Raw genomic sequence first — 21,231 nt, 5'->3', positions numbered from 1 at the left:
TTGTTGTGGTTCGTGCTTGCAGTCAAGTAGTACGGCCGCCCAGCGTTGGGTTCCAGCTGCGCTGCCACTTTACGCGGTCCGCTCAGCGCGTCGCGTCTTATTCCGAACACCAATTAAGCCAGCATTACCACGAAGACGCCCAAGTGGCCAAAACACAGGAGTCATCTGCGAACATATACGAACTACCACATTAACTGTGCTATCACCATTCTGTCCGTTCATTTGCGCCCTGCTCCAATTACAATGTTCGCCCTTCAGCCCAAACCACAAGGCACAGATACCAAAGACAATGAGCCTTTGGGAAATTGCACACCAAACATCCTTCCCTGTCGGATCCACCATGATGGACCTGTGAAATCGCTCAACAGACACTGGATGCCTGTTGCAGATGAGAAGGGTGAGCGAAGCCCCCTTTAACCCACCCCATCTACTCACCAGTCACAAGACAAAGATCTTCAGACAGCACACTTCCGGGGTCGGAGGCTACGAGGCAGACAGGTTCAGATCCCTGAGGGGTATGAGGGTGAGCTATCATTGTTTTTCAGGACCCGTCAAGCTGTATTTTGCTAATATATTAACAGGGGTTGTCGCGACACATACAGATCGTGAGATGCCCAAAGTGACAGACAGCGAAGGTACGAACGAGGACGGTGAACCAGACGAGCCAGTTAAGGTACTAGAGAAACAAGCTACATTTGGCGAATACATAGTTTGGGGGCATGAGACGATTCCTGCTGCCGACGATACGTTCGTCAAAGGGGTAGAAGAGTGGGTGAAGTTTGCTGAAGCGGTATGCTATTCGTCTCTTCTGGCACTGATTCTAAAGCTAACTATATGGTCAGATACATACTGAGGGTGACGGGGAAAAGAAGTCTGCGTGAATAGGCAGGTTTAAGCTCGTTTTCTGTCGGCTATATAATGTCTACGCATCGAGGGTTCAGTTGGGCCGCAAAAAGTAAACTCCAGCTTCCAATCACCACAGCGGAGTCTCCAACAGCAGGTCGTTTGCGATTCGCAACATCTAAATAACACGGGGATTTCGGCTCGAATGGTATACTGTGGGCCTTCAGCTCCAGGTCTCACGTAATTTGCAGCCTTGCGGGCACAAGGCGCGAGAAAGGAAACACCCACGACAATTCTACAACCTCAAACTCAATGGCCACGGTCTCTCCAATTTGAGTTCTCCAATCTCTATAGCACGGATGTTATTTGTCATTACGTGCGTGTATATATGAAGCCTCGAAAACCAATCGCAATTCAAATTTGTATTCTTTGCCTTTTTATTCTACTTTTTCCCTGGTGATATGGATATAGATAAGCCTGACCGCCCTTGTTGTTCTGCCAGAAACCGACGATATTTTGAAGTTCAACTTTATCGAATATCTACATGACACATTCCCCAATCCGTATAATGGAATCTAACAACAGTAAAGACCTTGTGCCTGAAGGACTGATCTCAAAATTTGAGGTTACCAGACTTCTAAAACAAGGTATGTCCCCTCCCCCCCAAAAACCAACACTAGACCCCGCAATATACGCCTCTCCCTGTAGCAACCTCAAAACAAAGGGACTAACGAAACGCTTCCCAGATCAAAATGGCCGCCGAATTGCAATCCTCGGGTCTATAGATGGTCAACAAGGCATCCTCACCGCTGAACGAACCGCATTCGCAACGGAGTCCCTGGGCGTTCTAAAGGCCTTCCATTCGTCAATCACCCGCGTTAACAACCTCGGTGATAATGATATTTACCGATGGTACTTGGCTTCCTCTGGAATAGACGCAGATGGACATCCATCTCATGACCTCAAGCTTAACCTCATCTGGCCGTGCACCGAACAACATGTCAAGAAATACTCCGATCAGGTGCTGCGCATGGTGACTGAGACGCCAGAGATCTATAGCGACTACGTACGGCCTTACATGCAGGCGAAGAGAGAGGAGGGTCGGTTGAATTGGATGTTTAATATCCTTGAGGGTCGCACGGAGCAGGAGGATGTCATCTTACGGGACGATGGGCATGGGCCGGAGGATGCGTTCTTGATGCTCCCTGATTTGAACTGGGATAGGAAGACTTTAGGGTCCTTACATTTGCTAGCATTGGTACAGAGACGTGATATTTGGAGTTTGAGGGATTTGAAGAAGAAGCACGTGCCTTGGTTGAAATACCTAAGACAGCGGGTGCTTGAGGTAACGGTCAGGATGTATCCAGGGCTGGAGGAGGACCAGTTGAAGCTCTATGTACATTGTATGCGGTTTTCCTTGTTATCTTTTTCGCTAGCGTGTGGCTGCTAATGTGCTCTAGATCAACCGACATACTATCATTTCCATATCCATCTCGTCAATGTCATGCTCGAGGCAGGCTCCACGCAGGCCACTGGGAAGGCATTCGGTTTGGAAAATCTAATCTCCCAGCTGGAGACCATTTCTGGCGATGAAGGCGCGGGCATGGCAGATGTCAGTCTGACCTACTTTTTGGGAGAAGCGAGCGAGCTATGGACCGATATCTATGCTCCACTCAAGCAGAGAAAGAAGCCGAATGGCGATAACTAGAATAGACACTTACGAATGACGAATAACCGACATATATGTCTACTTTTCATCTTTCACAAACAGCTGCCTACTACGTAACTAGTTAACTACTTTTTTATGGCTGAATAAACTGCGCTCCGCTTTCAGCCGCCGCGGATCAATTTCAACCCCGCAACCACTTCTTTCCCCTCATCAACCCTCCAACGCCACACTTGCAGTCTTGTACAGCCAACTCTCCATCCAACCCATCTCTTACACCTGATATCCCACTCCTCAACCTGACAATAGAAATCAACGATCATGTCAGAGAACCCAGACGTCCCCAAAAACAACAAGGCCTTCGTGCCTCTTGGTTCGTCACCCCTCACTTAAATCGCCTGTCAATGTCAATCAATAAAACTGACCTGCAAAAACGAACAGAAAACAACCCCGAAGTGATGTCCCACCTAGTCCAGCAACTCGGGCTTTCCCCATCTCTAGGCTTCACAGACGTATTCTCGCTCGACGAACCCGATCTTCTCGCGCTTGTCCCTCGCCCCTCGCACGCCCTCCTCCTCGTCTTTCCCGTCTCGAAAACATACGAATCATCTCGCATTGCGGAAGATGGCCCTCTACCTGAGTACTCCGGCTCGGGACCCCAAGAGCCCGTAACATGGTTTAAACAGACGATTCGGAATGCATGCGGACTTATCGGGCTCCTCCATACCGTGTCGAATGGCGAGGCGAGGAAGCATATTCTTCCGGGTTCGGATTTGGAGGGTCTTCTGAAAGATGCGGAGGGGTTGGAGCCGAATCAGCGGGCAGATCTGTTATATGAGAGCAAGGCGTTGGAGAGTGCGCATGCGGATGCGGCGAAACTGGGTGATACGCAGGCGCCTGGGGCCGAGGATGATGTGGATTTGCACTTTGTGGCATTCGTCAAAGGTGCTGATGGGAAGTTGTGGGAGCTTGATGGCCGGAGAAAGGGGCCTCTGGAGCGTGGTGCGCTTGGCCCTGAGGAGGATGCGTTGAGTGAGAAGGCGCTGGAGCTGGGGGTCAGACGGTTCTTGGATGTTGAGACTAAGGGGGGAAACCCGGATCTGAGATTCAGTCTTGTTAGTCTAGGGGGTGTTTTTGATTGATTTGGTTTAACTAGATTTCGTGGACTATTATCTGGGTCCTAGTGGGGATATCTGGAGCGTAAATATACATAAGTGATACCGATCCCATAGCATGGAACCACAAAACACATTGTGATCTAACACATACCTCATAAGTCAAAACCAATGCTTTTGTATACAAGTTGTTACTCATCAGACCACCAATTTTTTGAATTAAATCTAAGCACCTCATTACCACAAGCCCACCATCCTGCAGTCAAATTCCGAGCAAACACCTCCAGCGCCGAATAGTGCACAGGAGCGGTATCGGGCTCTGACGTGAAGAAAGTTTTCTCAAATGCCTCCTTTAGATTCGGCTTGCGAGAATGGACATCCGGGACAGCAGCAATGACCCTTCTCAGAATTCCATCACCCCCAACGCCGGCTATGAAGCCAGGTTTCCTCTTCCCGATAACAAGAATCTCATATGGTTTGCGCCAAACACCTTCGATTGGCGTTACTGGCTGGCCATCAACAGCTGTCTTAACCCATATCCATTCTTCGCAAACTGAGAAGCCTGCCCCAGCGAGCCCACCGTATGCTGCCTCCCTTGCTTTGGCCGAATTGGTAATCCATATAGCGGCAATAGATAGGTTGGATTTATTTCCAAGGGTCAAATCGTCATTTGGTAAAGGCGAATATGAATGGACTGCGAGTACGGCACATATATACGCCATCAGCAGATCACTGTCAAGGTAGGTCCGTGTTTCGTAATGGCCGCTGCGTCGTACGGATTTATTGGACCACGGCGGATCCATTACAATGAGATTAAACTTTTGGTCTGGGGCCAGGCTTGGGATAGGATTTGCATTGTCGTATTCTGTGTCCGTTAACGGTGTTGATATTGGTAGGTTGCATAGTATGAACTCGGACAGAGGCGGTATGAAGAAGACCTGAATGCGCTCCAGTTTCTCAGCATCGACCTCAAGTCCTTTAAGCTGTTTGACCACGAATAAGCTGCGAATTTCGACAGTTGCGGTTTCTGGAGATGTATTCTTCACAAGATTATTGCATAACTCCGCCTCGTCTTGGAACCTGTTTCTACCCGGCGATAGAATCAGAGGCGGTTGAAATTGATGCTCAACATTGATCGCAGAGCCTTGTTGGTGGGAAGGGGGAGGAAAATATCCAGGGTGGAATTTATCGTCTTCTTTGGCATGGTCATTCCTTGCGGCATTTCTATCCTGCGCCCTTCTTTTCTTTCCCCTGTTGCTCTTCCCAGATCGAATGCTAGCTAGCCATGCGGGGCGGTCGATTTCATTACCAAGCTCCTTAGACTCATCATCTTCTAAAAGACACCTTGAAAGGCACCATTCCGAGTCCTGGCAATAATTACTCCGAATATCTTCTAGGGCATTGGACAATAGAGACGACAACTCCTCATGGATTTCACAATGAGGCATTCGTGCGAGAACTTTCGTCCTCGCGGCCTCTGATTTCGGCTCAAAGGATGCCGCGTATGGTGTTTTCAATGCAGGTGTTGATAAAATGCGTCTTAGATTCTTTTTCGGTGGTTCTGTGGAGTTGAAACTGATAATGTCACAGGGTACATTAGGTTGTGATGCCAGTGATAATTCTTGGGCTAGTGCAATGGACGTCGGAATGTCAATTAGAAAAACTGTGCTGGAGGCATTCTGATAAAGAATTGCAGATTTTGGTGTCATGACAACTGGATTCAGTCTTTGTTGGTGGTTCGACACGTTTCAACTGATCGTTTTGAAGGGAACGTTGGAAACTTGGAGGTCGAAATAAATGCGGTGTTTTCTATGCCACCAAAATCTCCCAAATCAATCATCATCAATACCCCCGCTCAAGCTGGCTCTTTTCTGCAGAAGCAAAGACACGAATCAGTATGCACTCTAGTCTCGTTGAACTTATTACAGCTATCTGTCCATTCTGAACCTTGCAAATTCAATGATTGCAATAGAAAATTCTATATGTCTAGTAGTGTACAGGTGCCCAACCAATATCACAGACCCAGTAAATCATGCTTGGAAAAACAAAGACTACTATTAGTTCCTCCAAATCCAAAGCTGTTTGTTAACGCCACGTCTATACGACGCTCCTGAGCCTGATTTGGCGCGTAGTTACAGTCGAACCCCTCAGCCAGACGATCCAGGTTAATGGTTGGGGGCATCACGTTCTAGGAGCCAATTAGCCGAGCTCATAGAACTAATACGAACGACTAACCTCTTTGATGGCGAGAATTGTGAATAGAGCTTCGATGGCCCCCGCCCCTCCAAGTAGATGGCCTATCGCTCCCTTGGTGCTACTGATGTTCACATCCGCGGCCTGCTGTTTCCCCCCGGGGCCAAGGAGAAATGCTTTGATTGCCGCGTTCTCAGCTGCATCACCGACGATGGTCGACGTCGCATGAGCGTTGACATAGTCAATAATGGATGGCTCAAAGCGAGCGTTCTTTAGAGCTTTCTTCATTGCTAGCAGAGCACCTGCCCCGTTCTCTTTTGGGGCTGTCATATGATGAGCATCACCAGAACATCCATAACCTCTCACTTCTGCGTATATGTGAGCGCCTCTAGCTTTGGCATGCTCTAATTCCTGCAAATGGCAGGGTTAGCACAAAGCTTTATTGCAATGGATCCGAATGAAATATACCTCTAGAATTACCATTGCCGCGCCCTCGCCGACTACGAACCCTTCACGATCCGTGTCAAAAGGCCGCGATGACTTCTCAGGACTATCGTTGAAACTCGTCGCCAAACTGCGTGCCCTCGCAAATCCTCCAACTGCAAGCGGGTGGATACAGGACTCCGCTCCGCCGGCAAGCATCACATCTGCATCCCCGCAAGAGATGAAACGTGCGGCATCACCGATCGAATGCGCTCCAGTCGTACATGCAGTAGTGGCCGCATGGTTAGGGCCCATGAAACCATACTTCATAGATATATGGCCGGCCCCAAGGTTAATCAATAGCTTCGGCACGAACAAAGGTGACACTTTTCTGTAGCCCCCTTTCTCGTACGCTACAACAGTATCATATATTTCGTCGAAATTGCCAATGCCAGACCCTAGACAAATTCCCGTGGCTTCTAGCTGGTCAGCAGCTGTTGGCTTCCACCCCGCATCCTCTAGCGCCTCCTCCGAAGCAGCCAGCGCATACTGGGCGAAACGCGCCATCTTGCGCTCATCCTGTCATCATTTAGCATCTGAATATTATATCTAGCAATGCCAGTTTGATCCCGACAAATGCAAATGAACACGCATGCCTTGGCACATACTTACATCTCTACTCAACCACTCCGACGCCAACCATCGGCCCTCGGCGCGAGGGCCACTTGGGACTACCGCGGCAATCTGACAAGGCAAGTCTGCGAATCTAGCATCTCGATCCTTTACGTTGACGATACCGCAATGGCCATCTAACAGACGCTTCCAAGTCCGACGCACCCCTATAGTAGGAGCTGCTTAGTAGTTGAACAGAGGACCAATCAACGATCACAATAGGAATGCATGCAAACAAAACAGCCGAGCCATGTGAATCTGAGAAAACAAGGAACAGCGCGTATCGTGTCCAGCTACCTTCTTCGGAGCCACAGCATCCATGTCCACTCCAGCTCCAGCTCCGTCGCCGACCTTCCTCTTCGAGAAGTGGAGACGTTGGAGAAGACGCTGGGAGAACGCAGAAGAACCCTCGTTTGCGACAGCGAGGGAGGCCTAGTGTTTGCAGGCGGAATAGACGATAGCCGAGCAGAAAACGGATACAGGATATGCTTTATGGTCTGATATTGGAACAAGACGGTATCACTTACCTACACCTAGGGGTGTCACCGCACCAAGACCTGTTACGACAACCCGCCGCATGGCATCTTGTTCTATTCTTCAGTATCGACAGCAGGTGTAGAGGGCCGTTGGGGTAAATATGTAAGCTTAGCCTCCGAGGAGCAAACGCGTGCGCTGATGCAGTAGTGTCAACGAAAGGACGATGATTGATGGTTCTATGAGGAGCGAAGAATCGTGATGGCCCGAAGAGGCAAGTCTGAACGACGTCAAGCCCACCAGGCACTAAGGCAGACAAGAGGGTGGCGGGTGTGGCCAATCGGAGATTCCGCTACTATCGATAAGAGACCGCATGAACAAACCATGACCACTGCCACTGGAACTGACCATATGGCGCTCTTCCTCTTGCTCCACAGCATGCCATACGTAGGTGTATTTAGGTAAGATATTTCCGTCTTTTCTTCTACTCGCCGCAGTCTTTCTTTAGCTATCTGCTTGCCCTTTTCTGTGTATATTGGGTTAATCACAATGAAGCTGGCCTGGGCTGGATTGCTGGCACTGGCCGGGACTGCCCTGTCCCACGCTCATCATGAGCATGAAAACATTCCACAGCATGTGCGTGAGGAGCTCTTGAAGAAGTGGAACCAAGAGGTAGGCAATCCAAGTCACGCACTATAATATCCAAATCTCTGACAAGTAATCTAGTGGTCCTTCACCGGACATGCCAGTTTCGCGCATTTGAAGCCCGTCAAGTGCCTCGTTGAACCAGAAGAGAGGTACGATATCGCCGTCATCGGCGCACCATTCGACACCGCAGTTAGCTACAGGCCAGGTATATCCAAGCTATCGATCCACTATTTCCCTCTATATACTAACTGCGTTCAAAGGAGCTCGATTCGGCCCGCGCGCAATTCGCGCCGCCAGCGCTCGGCAAATGGCCGGCACCTCCTTCAACACTCGCGCGGGGATCAACCCTTACAGCTCGTGGGCCACCATAAAGGACTGCGGCGACATTCCAATCACGCCGTTCGACAACGGCGTCGCTGAGCGCCAGATGTACGAGGCCTTCCTCGAGCTAGGCTCCCGCACGCCCATCACCGGCGGCTCATCCGAGTACGGCACGAAGGGCATCTCCACCGGAAAATCCAAGCTTGTCACCCTTGGCGGTGATCACAGCGTTGCGCTCCCGGCTCTCCGGGCTTTGTATCAGATTTACCAAAAACCCATCACGGTCTTGCACTTCGATGCCCACCTCGACACCTGGAACCCCGTGCGTTACTCGGCGTACTGGCAATCGGAACAGTCGGCGTTTAACCACGGCAGCTTCTTCCACAAGGCAAGTCGCGAGGGTCTCATTTGCAATTCGACCTCTGCGCATGCGGGGTTGCGCACCCGGCTTACGGGCGTCGACGACAGCGACTACACTGCACCTGGAACACCTGAACAAGGATTCATGCGCATCCACGCCGATGATATTGATGAGCTGGGCGGACCAATGGGCGTTGTGAATAAGATTATCCAACGTATTGGACTCGACTCAGAACAACCCGTCTACCTGTCTGTCGACATCGACGTCCTTGACCCCGCTACTGCACCTGGAACCGGAACACCGGAACCGGGTGGCTGGACAACCCGTGAATTCATCCGCATTTTGCGCGGTATTGAAAAACTTAATATTGTTGGCGCGGACATTGTTGAGGTGTCGCCTAGCTATGACAACAAGGGTGAAACGACTGCCCTGGCTGCTGCGCAGGTTGCATATGAGATCATCACCAGTATGGTCAAAGCAGGTGCGGGCGAGGACCTGGGTGGGTGGTACGGACGCAAGGAGGATGTTACCGCTCAGGAAACGGTGACTGCTTTAGAGCCTGAGCCCGAAACCAAGGAGCCCGCGCACAAGGACGAGTTGTAAATGAATGAAATGCATGAGACATGTCAATAAGATAATGAAATCGAACCCAGTCCACGAACAACCTGGCGGATTAAAAGAGTGTAAACAATCCCAGCTGACTGATCTCCTGCTATAGTATTCGTCCGTTTCAACCCACATGGAGCGACGGCTACCATGATGAGCCAACCCCTGAAACTGTAGATCATATAGTGCCATTAGCAAACTGCGTCGACTAAGGAGACATATCCTAGCGCAAACAAGTTGAATCAAGAGACTTTGGTCTTCATATTGGATATATCTGTGCTATCTAGTCCAGGTCTCGGTGAAACTGGGGTTGTTAAAATCGCACAGCAAATGCATTCGGCATGGCAACAAATCGAAAGCATAAAAGAAAATATCGAACCAGGAGCCAACCAAAACAGGACGCCTCGACTTCCAACGCCAAGTTCAGACGATGAGAGCTGTGATGAAAGGAGTGAACATAGACAGGAAATTGAAAGGCGGCAATGGAAAGAGCGCGGTGGGGTAATCGGGATGATATAGGGCTAGATACTAAAGGAATAATAGGCGTATTGTGTGGAACGGAACAAGAGGCCAAAAAAAAAAAAAAAAGAAAAAAGAAAAAAAGAAAAAGAAAAAAAAAATCAGCTGGTGACAGACGAGGCCTGCTTGTTCGTATAATATTTTCATGGCAGCGTTCAGAAATGTATGGGTAATGGGCCGTCAGAAGCAGGCAGCGAATGGGGCTAGAAACCCTACATAACAACCATTATGCAGTAATCCATCCACGGACAGTAACTATCTCCGTTTTAGGAACAACCAAACCTGAAGAGCTGAAAGTGATCGTATAATTCACAAGCCATCATGTGTTTCGAATCAAGCTCATTTCAAAACCCCCAGCCGTCCTGGCATCATATGACACATGTGGAAGTCACCAATGTTGAAAGCAAGGGTCCAGTTTCTTTAATCAAGTACTGGCCCGTTCCACCATACACGGTGATTATTTATAGCAAAACGCACCTCGATCGCTTCTTAGGGGCGGGCTCAAGGGCAGCAACAATGGCCTAGATACGGAAATAAGTCAATTGCGAAGACCGGATGTCTGCCACGGTTAAAACGTACCTCATCAAACACATCTTTAAGCTTGTATTGGGTCAATGCGGAACATTCGACATATTTCACGGCGCCCAGGTCTTTGGCCATGCGGTCGCCATCTTCCTTGCGGATCGGTTGCATCTTCTGCCGAGCCAGCTTCTCACGAACGGCTGGGTCGTCGCGGAGATCGACTTGCGTTCCGACAATCAAGCACGGAACACCAGGACAATGGTGGTGAACTTCGGGAAACCACTTTTCGCGCACGTTCTCAAAAGATGCGGGGGAAGTCACGGAAAAACAGACCAAGAATACATCTGTCTGTGGGTATGAGAGAGGACGGAGTCGATCATAATCCTCTTGACCTGCGGTATCGAACAATCCCAAGGTGTAAGGCTCATCGCCGATCCTATTTTAAACGCTTGCGATCAGTAAAGGTAGGAAAATTAATTATGCTAGGAAGTCGAGACATTGGCGGTGATAAAAAAAACTGCGCATAAAGGGGTAATTGAATATATCGCAGAGAGTGAGAAGCCGGATGTAGTGGGCATTATTGCAGGAGTTGGCGAAAAGCATAAAGCTCACTTACATGACAGTGACGGCATAGTTATCAAAGACGGTAGGCACGTATTCTGAAGGGAACTTGTTCGTTGTGTATGATATCAAGAGACAGGTTTTGCCGACAGCACCATCACCGACCACGACGCATCTTTCGAAGAGAAACCAAAGAGTTAGCAGATTGCTGACGATAAGAGAGGGACGACTGATGTCTTGAAAAGGGGTGGAGAACTGGGGACCCGGTTTTGGAGAAGGGATGAAGATCTGGCGAGAGTTTGGAAGAGAATACGTACTTGATAGTTGCTACAACCATTTTGGAGACTAAAGTGAATCTGATGCTCTGAAAAAAAAATAAGATGGAATTGGGTTGAAGGCTGTCTTGTCTAGACCCGAGACAGGAGACAGGAGCGGTGAATGGGAGGGGACGGGAGAGTTCGATCGAAGTAACGACGGAGCAAGGCAAGCCGGGGTCTTGGAACGAGGACTTTCAGAACCTCAGAACCTCGGATAGGAAACGGAAGGGACGTCGACGTGCAAGAGCCGCTCAAATTGACAGAGGTTGGGGTGCGGTGAATACTGAATGATGCTGTCGGTGGTGAAAGAACGGAGGTCCGGCCAATGTGGGAGGGTCGAGGCGGGCGGAGAAGGTGGTTTATTGCCAGTGGAAAGCTGTTGGAACGCACGGTTAGCTTAAGTCTCTGGCCGGACCTTTTTGTGTTCATCCGTTTGTTATCGCAATCAAACAATCCCGTGTACAAGTTGAACTTTCTTCCGTGGACCTCAGATTTCCAGAAATTCAAGAAATTAATAAAGATTAGGCAACAAAACTAAAGCACATGTAGACAAAGACGCAAAATATAAATATCACAGTTAGTCAATCATGACAAGTTCCGAAACAGGTTCTGGAACAGGTTCCGGACCAGCATGATTGGCATTAAGATCAAAATGACAATATTCACGAAGAAAAAGCAACGAGGTTGACAATCTGCTGCCATGACTGCAAGCGACAACTCACCAAGCACTGACCGTGGTCCGAACTCAAAAGAGGGGTTTCCTGTTTGTCTGTACTGCTGGATATTGACGTGACACTTCTTCAGTTTCCAGGGTGTTGGCGATCAGGAGGAAGCTCGATGGTGAGAAGGAGGGGTAAGACTAGTAGCAGATGGTGGGGAGAGCCGCGGAACCGGCAACGAGGGGATGATTTCAGGACGGATTCTCAGAGGGTGCGATTTATTAGACGAAGATGGGAGAGCCTTTTTGATTGTGGGATATGATGAGGGTGATGTTCAAAGGAGAGAATACTGACAACGCAGGTAGCAGAAGAAGGGATGAGGGAAGAATCTCGCAGTAGAAGGAGGGGCCGGACAAAGCAGGACGCCGACTCGTCCAGGCCCAGAAACACCTGCTCAAACCGACTTCTTCCCTCAGGCCTGTGAAGAAGACCAAAAGTCAGACATGCTCCTCACTCGTCCCCCAATCATGGACATTGCGCTCTCTTTTATCCAATGGCATTCAGCCCGAGCGGCTTCCATATTTGAGGTGTCAGGAAACGCCCTGCCAGTCGCTCGTCTACGCGCCCAGAAGGTAGGCTTTGGTCAATGACATTCAATGGCATCGCACCCTGTTGATCGTGGAGTATCCAACACATCGGCCCGTTCAAGACCGTACGTAACTACGCGTCGCACATTTCTGATGCTGCGCCCCGGGCCTGTTTCCGCCATGCGAGTCTCGCATCTCTCAATCCATCTAGAGTTTCGTGGTCGTCGTTTGACATGACAGAGTGCCATTCCGCAGGTGTAAGATAATCCCACCGAATTTCCTGGTCAAACTGGAAAGTTTCATGTTATATGCTCTATCTGTTATTGTTCTATCTATATACAGTGTAATAAATGAATCGTCCCCACACAAGACACAAGCAACTGTCCTGTAGTGGTCCGTGATAGTTCGAATGGTAGTATAAGAATAAAGCAACCAGTGCGCCGGTAAAAAAAGATGCCTGTCGTAGAAAAAAGCGAGAGAAAAAAAGATAATGCAAGAATGCGCTAGAAGTTGCAAAAAACAACCATGCGTGCTACAACTGAATCTCGGAAGAAGTAGATCGTAAGCTTTCAAAAGGGCACTTCCACCTTCATGCATGGTCCACATGCAAGCGCACATCATTGAAGGAGGGCGGTCCACAAGACCAAATCGTAAAAGTAGAAGTCATTCATCATGTCGATATATAAAGCAGTCGGGCCACATTTTATGTCCGTTTCACCCGCTCCCCGGATTCAGACGCATCTTCATCTGACGGTAGAACTGTTCGGTGGTCGGGCGTTTCGCTCATCTTCTCCAATTAGCTCACTGCACGTGTTACTTGACTTTTTGATCCAGGTGACTCACCTTGTCTAGTCTATAGTTAGACATAAGAAGGCTCAACGGAATCAGCGGGAGCGTAGCTATTAGAGCCAATACCAGTAGCTTGTTCATTGTCTCTTGATAGGAACGATTGATGGCAGCCCTAACTGGTGTTCCCATCTCATAAGACAAAGCCTTGGTCAGCTTCCCAAAAATTTCCCCAGCTTCGGACTTATATTCGTCAGGGAGGTAAAGGCCAAGCTTGCGCGGGATATTATGGGTCCAGACGGCTCCGGAGATAGCAGCACCCACAGCACCGCCCATCTCCATGGACGTGAGAAACATAGCGGTAGCAGCCGCAACTTCCTGGTGGCTGGCAGATGCTTGCACACCGAGCTGCACAGGAACGTTGAGGAGGCCGCCCCCGGCGCCAACAATGATCTGTGTTCCTAGAACTTGGAGTGCAGAACTACCCTCCTTGCGGCACAGTAGCATCAACAGCAATCCCGTTATGTATACAACGCAACCAATAGTCACATATACACGATAGCGGCGTGTGTACTTGATCAGTATAGACACCCCGAATGCAGCGATGGTTGACGTAAATGCAAAAGTCTGCGTAACACGGCCGGCCGTGGAAACATCGTATCCTTGTACGACTTGTAGGTAGGAGTAGAGATATGGCTGGACCGAGAAGTAAAAGGCCACTGTATTTTATTAATAAAATCCGACCACTGCGGTGGCTTTTGGTTTATTGGGTTGAAGCTCACTGAAGTAGAAGAACGCCAAAGTGCATCCTGCAAGTGCAGTCCGCTGTTTGAGAAGATGAAGTGATAGAAGAGGTTTGGGCGCAAGCCTTTTTGAGGTTTCCCAAAAGGGTAGAATTATGAGACAAACAATACCCACCGCAATCATCACGATGATGTTGTTGCTCTTCCACCCATTCTTTGAGTTTGCGGCAAGAGTAAGGGGAACAAGTATCAATGTGACGGCCGCAGAAAGCAGTGTTAGCCCGAAAATATCGAGATCATACCAGGTACGACGGGCTATCGCAACAATACCACGTCGGTGATGCGGCCGTTCTTTTATCAAGTTGAGTCGCTTAGCCTTTCGTTGGTTGAGTAGCAGAGAAAGACCCAACGGGAGAAACGAGGCGGGTAGTATGATGGACCACATCCCGTAGCCCCAGCGCCACGAGGTAGCTTGAAGTATCGCATCGGCAATCGTTGGTCCGATCCAAACCGTGACAAGAAACGGCATCTCGGGAAGAAGAGCTAAAAGTGCCCTGTTGAGAAGGCTACTACTATCCGCGATGAAAACTTGCTGAAGGATTTGCAGCCCTGTAGAGCCAGCGGCGTAGAATATCTGGGCGGAAGCATAAGTCTGAACATTCGTCGACGCAGCCATTTGAATATATCCGAGGACGTATATTAAAATGCTGAGGCAAAATGCTTCGAATCGGCCGAAAACATCGGCTATCTTTGCCATTGGTGGTTTGATCACAGCTAGGGTAATTCGTCAACAAAATATCATAGCTAATGGATCCAGAGCGCATACCATTAACAACATTTTGGACCACAAGAACCGTTGATATCAAAGAATGTTTACTGAATGAACTGGTCGCATAAGCGGAAAGCGACATTATTGTCTGGCCCTCTAGAGAAGTACAGAAGGCCATAAGGAAAATACTGGTAATCACGTTAGCCGAAACCAATACAGCCAACCTGCACCATTGCCACAATGGTTTATGTATAGGCACACCTGATATAAGCTATGATCAGTGTTCGGGTTGTCCACGTAAGGTTGATCGCCTCGATTTTCCTCACACCCTCCTGGACTGAATCAATAGACGATGTATCATCACCGTCGCTCACATATCCCTCCGTGAGGAGACGGTCTCCTTCATCCTCGGTATCTCGTCTCATGTCGTCGAACGTTCCATATGCGGTTGCGCCGGGTTCAAGTATGGGCATCTCGAGACGGTTATAGATGACGAGGAGAAACGACAATAAGTGAACCTAGACTGATAATCTTCCATTTATTGAGACAGGATGTTGTATATTGATTGGTTGGTAGGTGGAGGACGTCTGCGCGAGAAGACGGTGGGCGAGGGGATAAAGGTCGAGTTAATGGGAACAGGCGTGAACGAAAAGACGTGCAGTCAGGTCCTCAAGTGGCAGCGCAGCGCTCTTAACCTGTGACCTGAGCCAGTCAGATCCACCCGAAGAGGTGAAAAAAGAAATATACCAGCCAACAAAAAGGGGTGTCTTAGTGGATGGGAGAAAAAGCAATATCGCGGCTACACGAAATGAAACACCAAGGCTGACGGTGAGCTTTCAAGTGCCGAGAAAGCATCAGTTAGGTACTAAAATACAGCGAAACAGATGGCGAGTAGTCAGGCTGACCAACAGAGGCACAACAAGGTCACAAACACGCGAGGCAGCCAGAGGCTCCCTTCATGCAAGAAACGACTTCCTTGTCTTGGGCTTGAACTCGCAGCGTTGACCGCAGCCGGACCCACGATCGTCAACTGCACTTATGCAAGTCGATGGTTCTGGATTAGCCTATGGACTTGACGCCCGGGGCCGAGTTGGGATTGAGATATATTGAAGTCAACCAACGACTGTGGGTGAAGAAATAGGCTGCGGGGCCCCTTCAGCAGTCGGAAATTGACAAGAAATCGAGAGTCAACCATAGGCGCATTGTTGATTTATCATCTCATAAAACACGTGGGACGCGGTGCCGGCTGGCGCCCTTGTCGTATTGTTGTCTTGAGTGTCAAGGGGAATGCAGGGTGCAGGGTGCGCTGTGCAGGTCGGAGAAGGCGGCTATGACTCTGAGGGTCGTGGTGATGAGGCGGAGAGTGAGTGGCAAAACAGAACGCACACCCCATAACAGTGGGGAAGCGGGAGACCGGCAAGCCCAGGGCAGCCAGGCGACGGCCCAGGCGCACCCTGGATAGACGCATTGGACACACGTGATCTATAGTCGGCCCCGCGATGACTCGAATTACGACGGGAAGTCATGCCACTCGAGTCGGCGATTTTGCTTGATTTTACTATTGAAGGCAACGCCCTTGTGCAACGCACTCCCGAAAAACATCCACAGTTCTTGGAGCGTGCATAGGCGGGCGGACTAAGATCGCTAGTGTTACAATGCGACGGGTAGAGAGAATCAGATATGATAAGATCACCTGCGTGATATATCGGGAACCATCGGACCAGACAATTGTAAGCTTCAGCTGTACCCTTTTTCCAACTCCCGCATCTGCGGTTCACTCTGTTTATGGCCAGGGAAGACATCTATCAGACACGGGATGGATTTGAAATACGAGGCGGGCTATTGGATTGACTCATAATTTTTGAGATCATACCTGCGCGACCCCTTGCAGGACAATTCAGCACATCGTCCAAGTTCCAACTGCGCATGACTAGCAGAATGATGTTACGCGATCGTCCCGGCTCCAACGACGGGAATTCCCAAGATCAACCTCGATGATTTGATCATTCGTGATCGGATACCCACTTTTTGTCTCGCGTTGACCGATTTGTACCGCCCAACTCAAGCAATCCATTGGGCCAAAAAGGCTATGTGATATTGTTGTGCTTTTGAATGCCCCAATGGTGCTCAGAGACAAAGCAAGGAAGGCAAAAACATCTTCGAAGTGCATCGTAATTCCGATAAAATCATGCTCGAACAATATCCATGTCAGATCAGATCTTTTCCGGACTGTCGAGCCTGTGCAAACTGCAGAGCGCCGCTGCCGCCAAAGCCGCCATGCCATCCCCACGCTATGCGTTCCCCTCTGGGCCGCTCCCAGATCTCAACTCCACTTATTTTCGCTAAACCAGCTTCACCGTCGGCCCAGGTTCGTTGCTACCTAATATTCACCACTCCGTTGGCCGGTGCCCATGATTTCTGTATCCACAACTTATCTGCAGCCATGCAGAGAAGGTCGGGCTGAGATCGTTGTCTCCTAAAAATGGAGAAGAGCAAAATGCGGTCAAAGACTCTAAAAAAAAAATCCTTACCAATAACCAAATACAACCGTCTTCTCCTCCATCAATATAGTTACGGCCAAGTAGAGGCAGTCACAAGGGCAACCTCCAATTCTGACACAACCCATCAATGCACGGAGTAGTACCGGAGCTCCAGGAGCACTACAAAAGCAGCCTAGACAAGGGGCTGTTCGAGAAAGGTAGGTGAAGGGCGGATGAGAGCTTCGGTCACGAGTTCATTAACTACTAGCGGTAAAGTTATGCTTTATGCTCAGAGCAGTTGATACTTGAACCTGTAGTAACTTTGCAAGCTATCGTAGAGCACTCCTTATATCCAAGGCCGACAAATATCAACATCGAAGGTCTAGCAAGTGACGAAATCTAAAAAGTGCTGATAACGATTATGTTTCCGTTGAGTTCGTCACATCAATCACAGCGGAAGCAAAATTCACGACCAAATCACCTCCCTCGCTCGACGGCCTCGCTGCGTAGAAACCAATCCAGGTGTCAGTAACGTCCTTCTCAGCAAAGACCCAAGTCACCTCTCGAATCGGCGACTTTTGGATCCCCTCAACGAGGTAAATCCATAAGCTGTCGTCGGGTTCTCTGACAATCTCCAGCGTTGCGCCTGCGCCACCTGATGGAACAGGAAGCAGACTCCAATCTGCCCATCGATCCTTAGTCACGGTACTCAAATGAGTTTTTCCGTGGGTGAACTCAATGCCAGTCTTGACCCATTTGCGACTTCCGTTGGCCCCATTGAGAACAAGAATCAGTCCACCCTGGTCATACTTCTGACGCCAGTTGGCCGAGAATGCGACTCGGGCGCGTCTGAAGCTATCCAGTGTAATGGATTTATAGAGGATAGGAGCATTGAAGCTCTCGGTGGACGGTGGCTTGGCCCAGACGTCCGTCGACGGGGAAGCTTTAATTGTGAACTCTGCGGGGAGGGCTTCGCCACCGGGCACTTTGTCGAGGGAATTCGCGAACGAAAAACCAGCCATTGTGGTCGTATTCGGGCTCGCTTTGACTGCAGTGCCAATACAAAGAGTAAACGTGGTGTAAAGGACACTGTTAGTGAGGGGTTAATCAAAAAAGGAGGGGAATGCGAAATCCATGGGGGACAAAGCAGCAACTAAATACCCTACGTCACTCCAACTGGCACCACTTTCGAGATTCAAATTCCGCTGAAGAACAGAATCCACAAGCCGTGATCTAGTCTGTCTCGATGAGACAACAGAGAGCACCAATCACGAGCTATGCATATTGTCTTGCAGGCACCATGTATGCTATCTTCAAGTCTGGAGTTGAAGTCCGCGTGGAATACAGACTGCGCCTGGTCTGGCGGGCATTTTGCCCCATAGTGGCAGTCCGCCCAGCTAGGCTCCAACCGGAAGTGTTAAACGTCATAGAATAAGCGCTGAAGTCTGCGAGGCTGTACCATGGGATCGTTCTGGTTGAGGCAACCTCGAGGGCGCAAACTTCATCGTCTATCCACAACCTACGGTCGTCCACCTTTAGGCTGGTGATGAGATCAACCTATCTTGCATGCGAGGCAAAAGAGCAGGTCGCCGAAGTGACCCGAGGACGTAACGAGCTCCCATCTCTGTTGGAGAACGCAAACGCATCTTCCTGCGGTGCTGCTGCGCCACACCATAATTGTCCGTCGCGATCGGCGACCTAGCTGACATAATACAACCCGGAATCCTGACGCGGCCCTCAGAAAAGGAGAGCAAAACCGTTGAGGCTGCAAATCTTGACTCTTCACAAAATTTGAGCGGACTTACCTGATGTTTCCTGCGGATTAGCGATCCACAATCCGAGGAATGGGTGGTCTTTTTCAGCTGTCTTTCCCGCCTTGACTGTGAGAAACTCGCGTCCTGATTACCATGTCCTCCCGACTACTCCATCCAGACGAGTACGAGTTGGATTTGCGGTCGTCCATCGACTCCCAGGGCACATTCAATCTCGATGACGCCGACTTTGAGTCTCAGTCGGTTCCCAGCCGCAGCAAATTGCTTGACCGAGCACCTCTAATATCACGTATCTTCGGCTCAAATTACGCCACCGGATATCGTCGTTTAAATGTCCCGAAACCTTTCGCTAGAACCTCGAGATGGGGCAAATGCTACCGGCTCTGCTTGAATCGCCGCGTATGGTTCTACATCCAGAGCTTTTTGGGTATTATATTCGCCCTCTTAGTTCTAGCAACCGCGTTTTTCCCTTCCTATTCTCGGCCGCCTCCACATTATGGCACTCTTCGCGATACCGTCCAAAAATCAACCTCACCCGGTCGAGGCAATCCTCGGAACGAGAAAATTTTCATCGCCGCTAGCTTATACGATCGTGCCGGAGATATAGCGGGGGGCTTGTGGGGACAGAGTGTTTTGAAACTGATCGATTTACTCGGTGAAGAGAACGTATTCTTAAGCATTTACGAAAATGACAGCGGATCAGCAGGCGCAGGCGCGTTGCGAGAGCTTGAGGCTCATGTTCCGTGCAATAATTCGATTGTATACGAGGACAGTTTGGATTTAGACCGTTTGCATTCCGTGACCGTCCCTGGTGGATCGAAGCGGATAAGGCGCATTGAATATTTGGCTGAGGTCCGGAACCGAGCCCTACGACCCTTAGAGACACACCAGGATATGCAGTTTGATAAACTGTTGTACCTGAACGACGTTTCTTTTGATCCTGTTGATGCACTTCAGCTTCTATTCTCTACCCATGTTGACGACAATGGGATTGCACGGTACCGGGCTGCCTGCGCTGTTGATTTCATCAACCCATTCAAGTTTTACGACACTTATGCGACACGAGACCTGCAAGGGTTTGGCATCGGCCTTCCTTTCTTTCCGTGGTTTTCTAATGTAGGAGATGGGCAGAGCCGCAAGGATGCTTTATCTGGAACCGACTCTGTCCGGGTTCGCAGCTGTTGGGGAGGGATGGTTGCATTCGATGCTCGGTTCTTTCAACTTTCAACCGCGGGGCCTGATCGAGACCATCGTCTCCGGTTCCGCGCATCGAACGATGCATTTTGGGAGGCTTCTGAATGCTGCCTTATACATGCAGATATTCAAGATGTCCCAATCAATCCGGAAGAGATTACGGACACGGGGATTTACATGAACCCATTCGTGCGGGTGGCATATGACAGTCGCACATTGTCATGGCTGGGGTTCGCCCGTCGACCCGAGCGGCTTTATACCCTCATTCACAATATCTTAAACCCTTTGGTTTCCCTACCGCGGTTCAACCCTCGACGCACCGAGGTTCCCGGCCAACGTGTCACGGAAACTGCTTGGGTTCCGGATGAGAACGACGATGGCGGGGGCTCGTTCCAGGAAGCTAAACGGATAGCCTCGAACGATGGCTTTTGTGGACGCCCGGGGCTCCAGGTGATTGTCGAGGACCGTCAAGAGGGCGAGGCTGGTTGGGAGTCTATCCCAGTTCCAACCTAGGGATAGAGTATGGGACTTCGATTGTATCTGAAACAGACGATTCACGCTTGTCTATATTATGATTCTTCTGCAATAAATAGAGATTTCAGGTGCAAAGTTTTCCAAGCCGCGAGCTACTTGTCTTGCCATGTTACAATCTGACAGAGTTTGTTATTCTGGTGTTACTTTTTCACCAGTCTTCATTCTCTTTCTTATATTTCCTTCACAGGAGATCTGGAATTATAGAGCTTCACCTTTAAACAAAGTATTCCTCTTTTTTTTATTGCTTGATTGGAGCTGTAAATAATCGCTCCAGGTAAGATTGTGTTCTTCTCCTAACTTCCTACTCTGGGGACAAGAGCTACAAAGTGCGGCGAGGAAATAGTGCGCCATGCAAACACCCAGCTGTCTTCTTGCTTCATGTATTTTCGTTTCTTTCATTTCTTGTTCCCTTCATTCCCTCTTTGACCTTTATCTGAATCCTCAATCCCTAGCCTCCTTTAACAAA

The 21,231-nt window shown here is 49.5% G+C and overlaps 12 protein-coding genes across 12 annotated transcripts; 5 read left to right on the top strand and 7 right to left on the bottom strand.

Annotated features, from left to right (window-relative positions):
* Window positions 1–243: 243 nt before the first annotated feature.
* ASPSYDRAFT_90069 (ribonuclease H2 subunit C) lies at window positions 244–881 on the top strand (the record flags this gene model as incomplete). The annotated part of the gene is made up of 4 exons (XM_040852273.1): window positions 244–397; window positions 446–523; window positions 582–790; window positions 843–881. The coding sequence occupies 4 exons, from the start codon at window positions 244–246 to the stop codon at window positions 879–881; spliced, it is 480 nt and encodes a 159-aa protein (XP_040701681.1).
* Window positions 882–1,411: 530 nt separating this feature from the next.
* ASPSYDRAFT_58462 (putative mRNA decapping hydrolase) lies at window positions 1,412–2,551 on the top strand (the record flags this gene model as incomplete). The annotated part of the gene is made up of 3 exons (XM_040849539.1): window positions 1,412–1,490; window positions 1,590–2,246; window positions 2,304–2,551. The coding sequence occupies 3 exons, from the start codon at window positions 1,412–1,414 to the stop codon at window positions 2,549–2,551; spliced, it is 984 nt and encodes a 327-aa protein (XP_040701680.1).
* Window positions 2,552–2,628: 77 nt separating this feature from the next.
* Window positions 2,629–3,733, top strand: ASPSYDRAFT_1012063 (ubiquitin carboxyl-terminal hydrolase). The gene is made up of 2 exons (XM_040839734.1): window positions 2,629–2,882; window positions 2,951–3,733. Exons 1-2 carry the CDS (start codon window positions 2,831–2,833, stop codon window positions 3,649–3,651), a joined length of 753 nt encoding a protein of 250 aa, XP_040701679.1. The 5' UTR covers window positions 2,629–2,830; the 3' UTR covers window positions 3,652–3,733.
* An 82-nt stretch (window positions 3,734–3,815) lies between these two features.
* On the bottom strand, window positions 3,816–5,333 carry ASPSYDRAFT_58460 (MT-A70 family; the record flags this gene model as incomplete). The annotated part of the gene is made up of 2 exons (XM_040849538.1): window positions 3,816–4,768; window positions 4,934–5,333. 2 exons carry the CDS (start codon window positions 5,331–5,333, stop codon window positions 3,816–3,818), a joined length of 1,353 nt encoding a protein of 450 aa, XP_040701678.1.
* A 188-nt stretch (window positions 5,334–5,521) lies between these two features.
* On the bottom strand, window positions 5,522–7,626 carry ASPSYDRAFT_45834 (putative beta-ketoacyl synthase (Cem1)). The gene is made up of 5 exons (XM_040847118.1): window positions 7,440–7,626; window positions 6,913–7,079; window positions 6,286–6,819; window positions 5,860–6,228; window positions 5,522–5,812 (listed from the first exon to the last, which is right to left on the bottom strand). Exons 1-5 carry the CDS (start codon window positions 7,489–7,491, stop codon window positions 5,639–5,641), a joined length of 1,296 nt encoding a protein of 431 aa, XP_040701677.1. The 5' UTR covers window positions 7,492–7,626; the 3' UTR covers window positions 5,522–5,638.
* Window positions 7,627–7,935: 309 nt separating this feature from the next.
* Window positions 7,936–9,319, top strand: ASPSYDRAFT_90064 (agmatinase; the record flags this gene model as incomplete). The annotated part of the gene is made up of 3 exons (XM_040852272.1): window positions 7,936–8,058; window positions 8,113–8,239; window positions 8,295–9,319. The coding sequence occupies 3 exons, from the start codon at window positions 7,936–7,938 to the stop codon at window positions 9,317–9,319; spliced, it is 1,275 nt and encodes a 424-aa protein (XP_040701676.1).
* A 983-nt stretch (window positions 9,320–10,302) lies between these two features.
* On the bottom strand, window positions 10,303–11,261 carry cdc42 (Rho family GTPase CDC42; the record flags this gene model as incomplete). Its single annotated transcript, XM_040849537.1, has 4 exons — window positions 10,303–10,362; window positions 10,421–10,799; window positions 10,980–11,099; window positions 11,242–11,261. 4 exons carry the CDS (start codon window positions 11,259–11,261, stop codon window positions 10,303–10,305), a joined length of 579 nt encoding a protein of 192 aa, XP_040701675.1.
* Window positions 11,262–12,736: 1,475 nt separating this feature from the next.
* Window positions 12,737–13,274, bottom strand: ASPSYDRAFT_69051 (uncharacterized protein; the record flags this gene model as incomplete). Its single annotated transcript, XM_040850452.1, has 1 exon — window positions 12,737–13,274. A coding segment is annotated over exon 1 (372 nt), but the record flags the coding sequence as incomplete, so codon positions are not given.
* Window positions 13,275–13,300: 26 nt separating this feature from the next.
* Window positions 13,301–15,258, bottom strand: mirC (siderochrome-iron transporter MirC; the record flags this gene model as incomplete). Its single annotated transcript, XM_040842277.1, has 4 exons — window positions 13,301–13,992; window positions 14,056–14,790; window positions 14,843–14,973; window positions 15,047–15,258. The coding sequence occupies 4 exons, from the start codon at window positions 15,256–15,258 to the stop codon at window positions 13,301–13,303; spliced, it is 1,770 nt and encodes a 589-aa protein (XP_040701673.1).
* A 306-nt stretch (window positions 15,259–15,564) lies between these two features.
* Window positions 15,565–16,624, bottom strand: ASPSYDRAFT_45828 (uncharacterized protein). The gene is made up of 3 exons (XM_040847117.1): window positions 16,584–16,624; window positions 15,691–16,515; window positions 15,565–15,618 (listed from the first exon to the last, which is right to left on the bottom strand). The coding sequence occupies exon 2, from the start codon at window positions 16,251–16,253 to the stop codon at window positions 15,999–16,001; it is 255 nt and encodes an 84-aa protein (XP_040701672.1). The 5' UTR covers window positions 16,254–16,515; window positions 16,584–16,624; the 3' UTR covers window positions 15,565–15,618; window positions 15,691–15,998.
* A 1,060-nt stretch (window positions 16,625–17,684) lies between these two features.
* Window positions 17,685–18,287, bottom strand: ASPSYDRAFT_153479 (uncharacterized protein; the record flags this gene model as incomplete). The annotated part of the gene is made up of 1 exon (XM_040842285.1): window positions 17,685–18,287. One exon carries the CDS (start codon window positions 18,285–18,287, stop codon window positions 17,685–17,687), a length of 603 nt encoding a protein of 200 aa, XP_040701671.1.
* Window positions 18,288–19,172: 885 nt separating this feature from the next.
* Window positions 19,173–20,744, top strand: ASPSYDRAFT_90060 (glycosyltransferase family 69 protein; the record flags this gene model as incomplete). Its single annotated transcript, XM_040852271.1, has 1 exon — window positions 19,173–20,744. The coding sequence occupies one exon, from the start codon at window positions 19,173–19,175 to the stop codon at window positions 20,742–20,744; it is 1,572 nt and encodes a 523-aa protein (XP_040701670.1).
* Between the last annotated feature and the right edge of the window lie 487 nt (window positions 20,745–21,231).

Source organism: Aspergillus sydowii (assembly GCF_001890705.1).
Source record: "Aspergillus sydowii CBS 593.65 unplaced genomic scaffold ASPSYscaffold_6, whole genome shotgun sequence".
In the NCBI taxonomy this organism is placed as follows: domain Eukaryota; kingdom Fungi; phylum Ascomycota; class Eurotiomycetes; order Eurotiales; family Aspergillaceae; genus Aspergillus; species Aspergillus sydowii.
The sequence above is the reverse complement of the archived record's forward strand: the minus strand, read 5'-3'. Positions and strand labels throughout refer to the sequence as shown.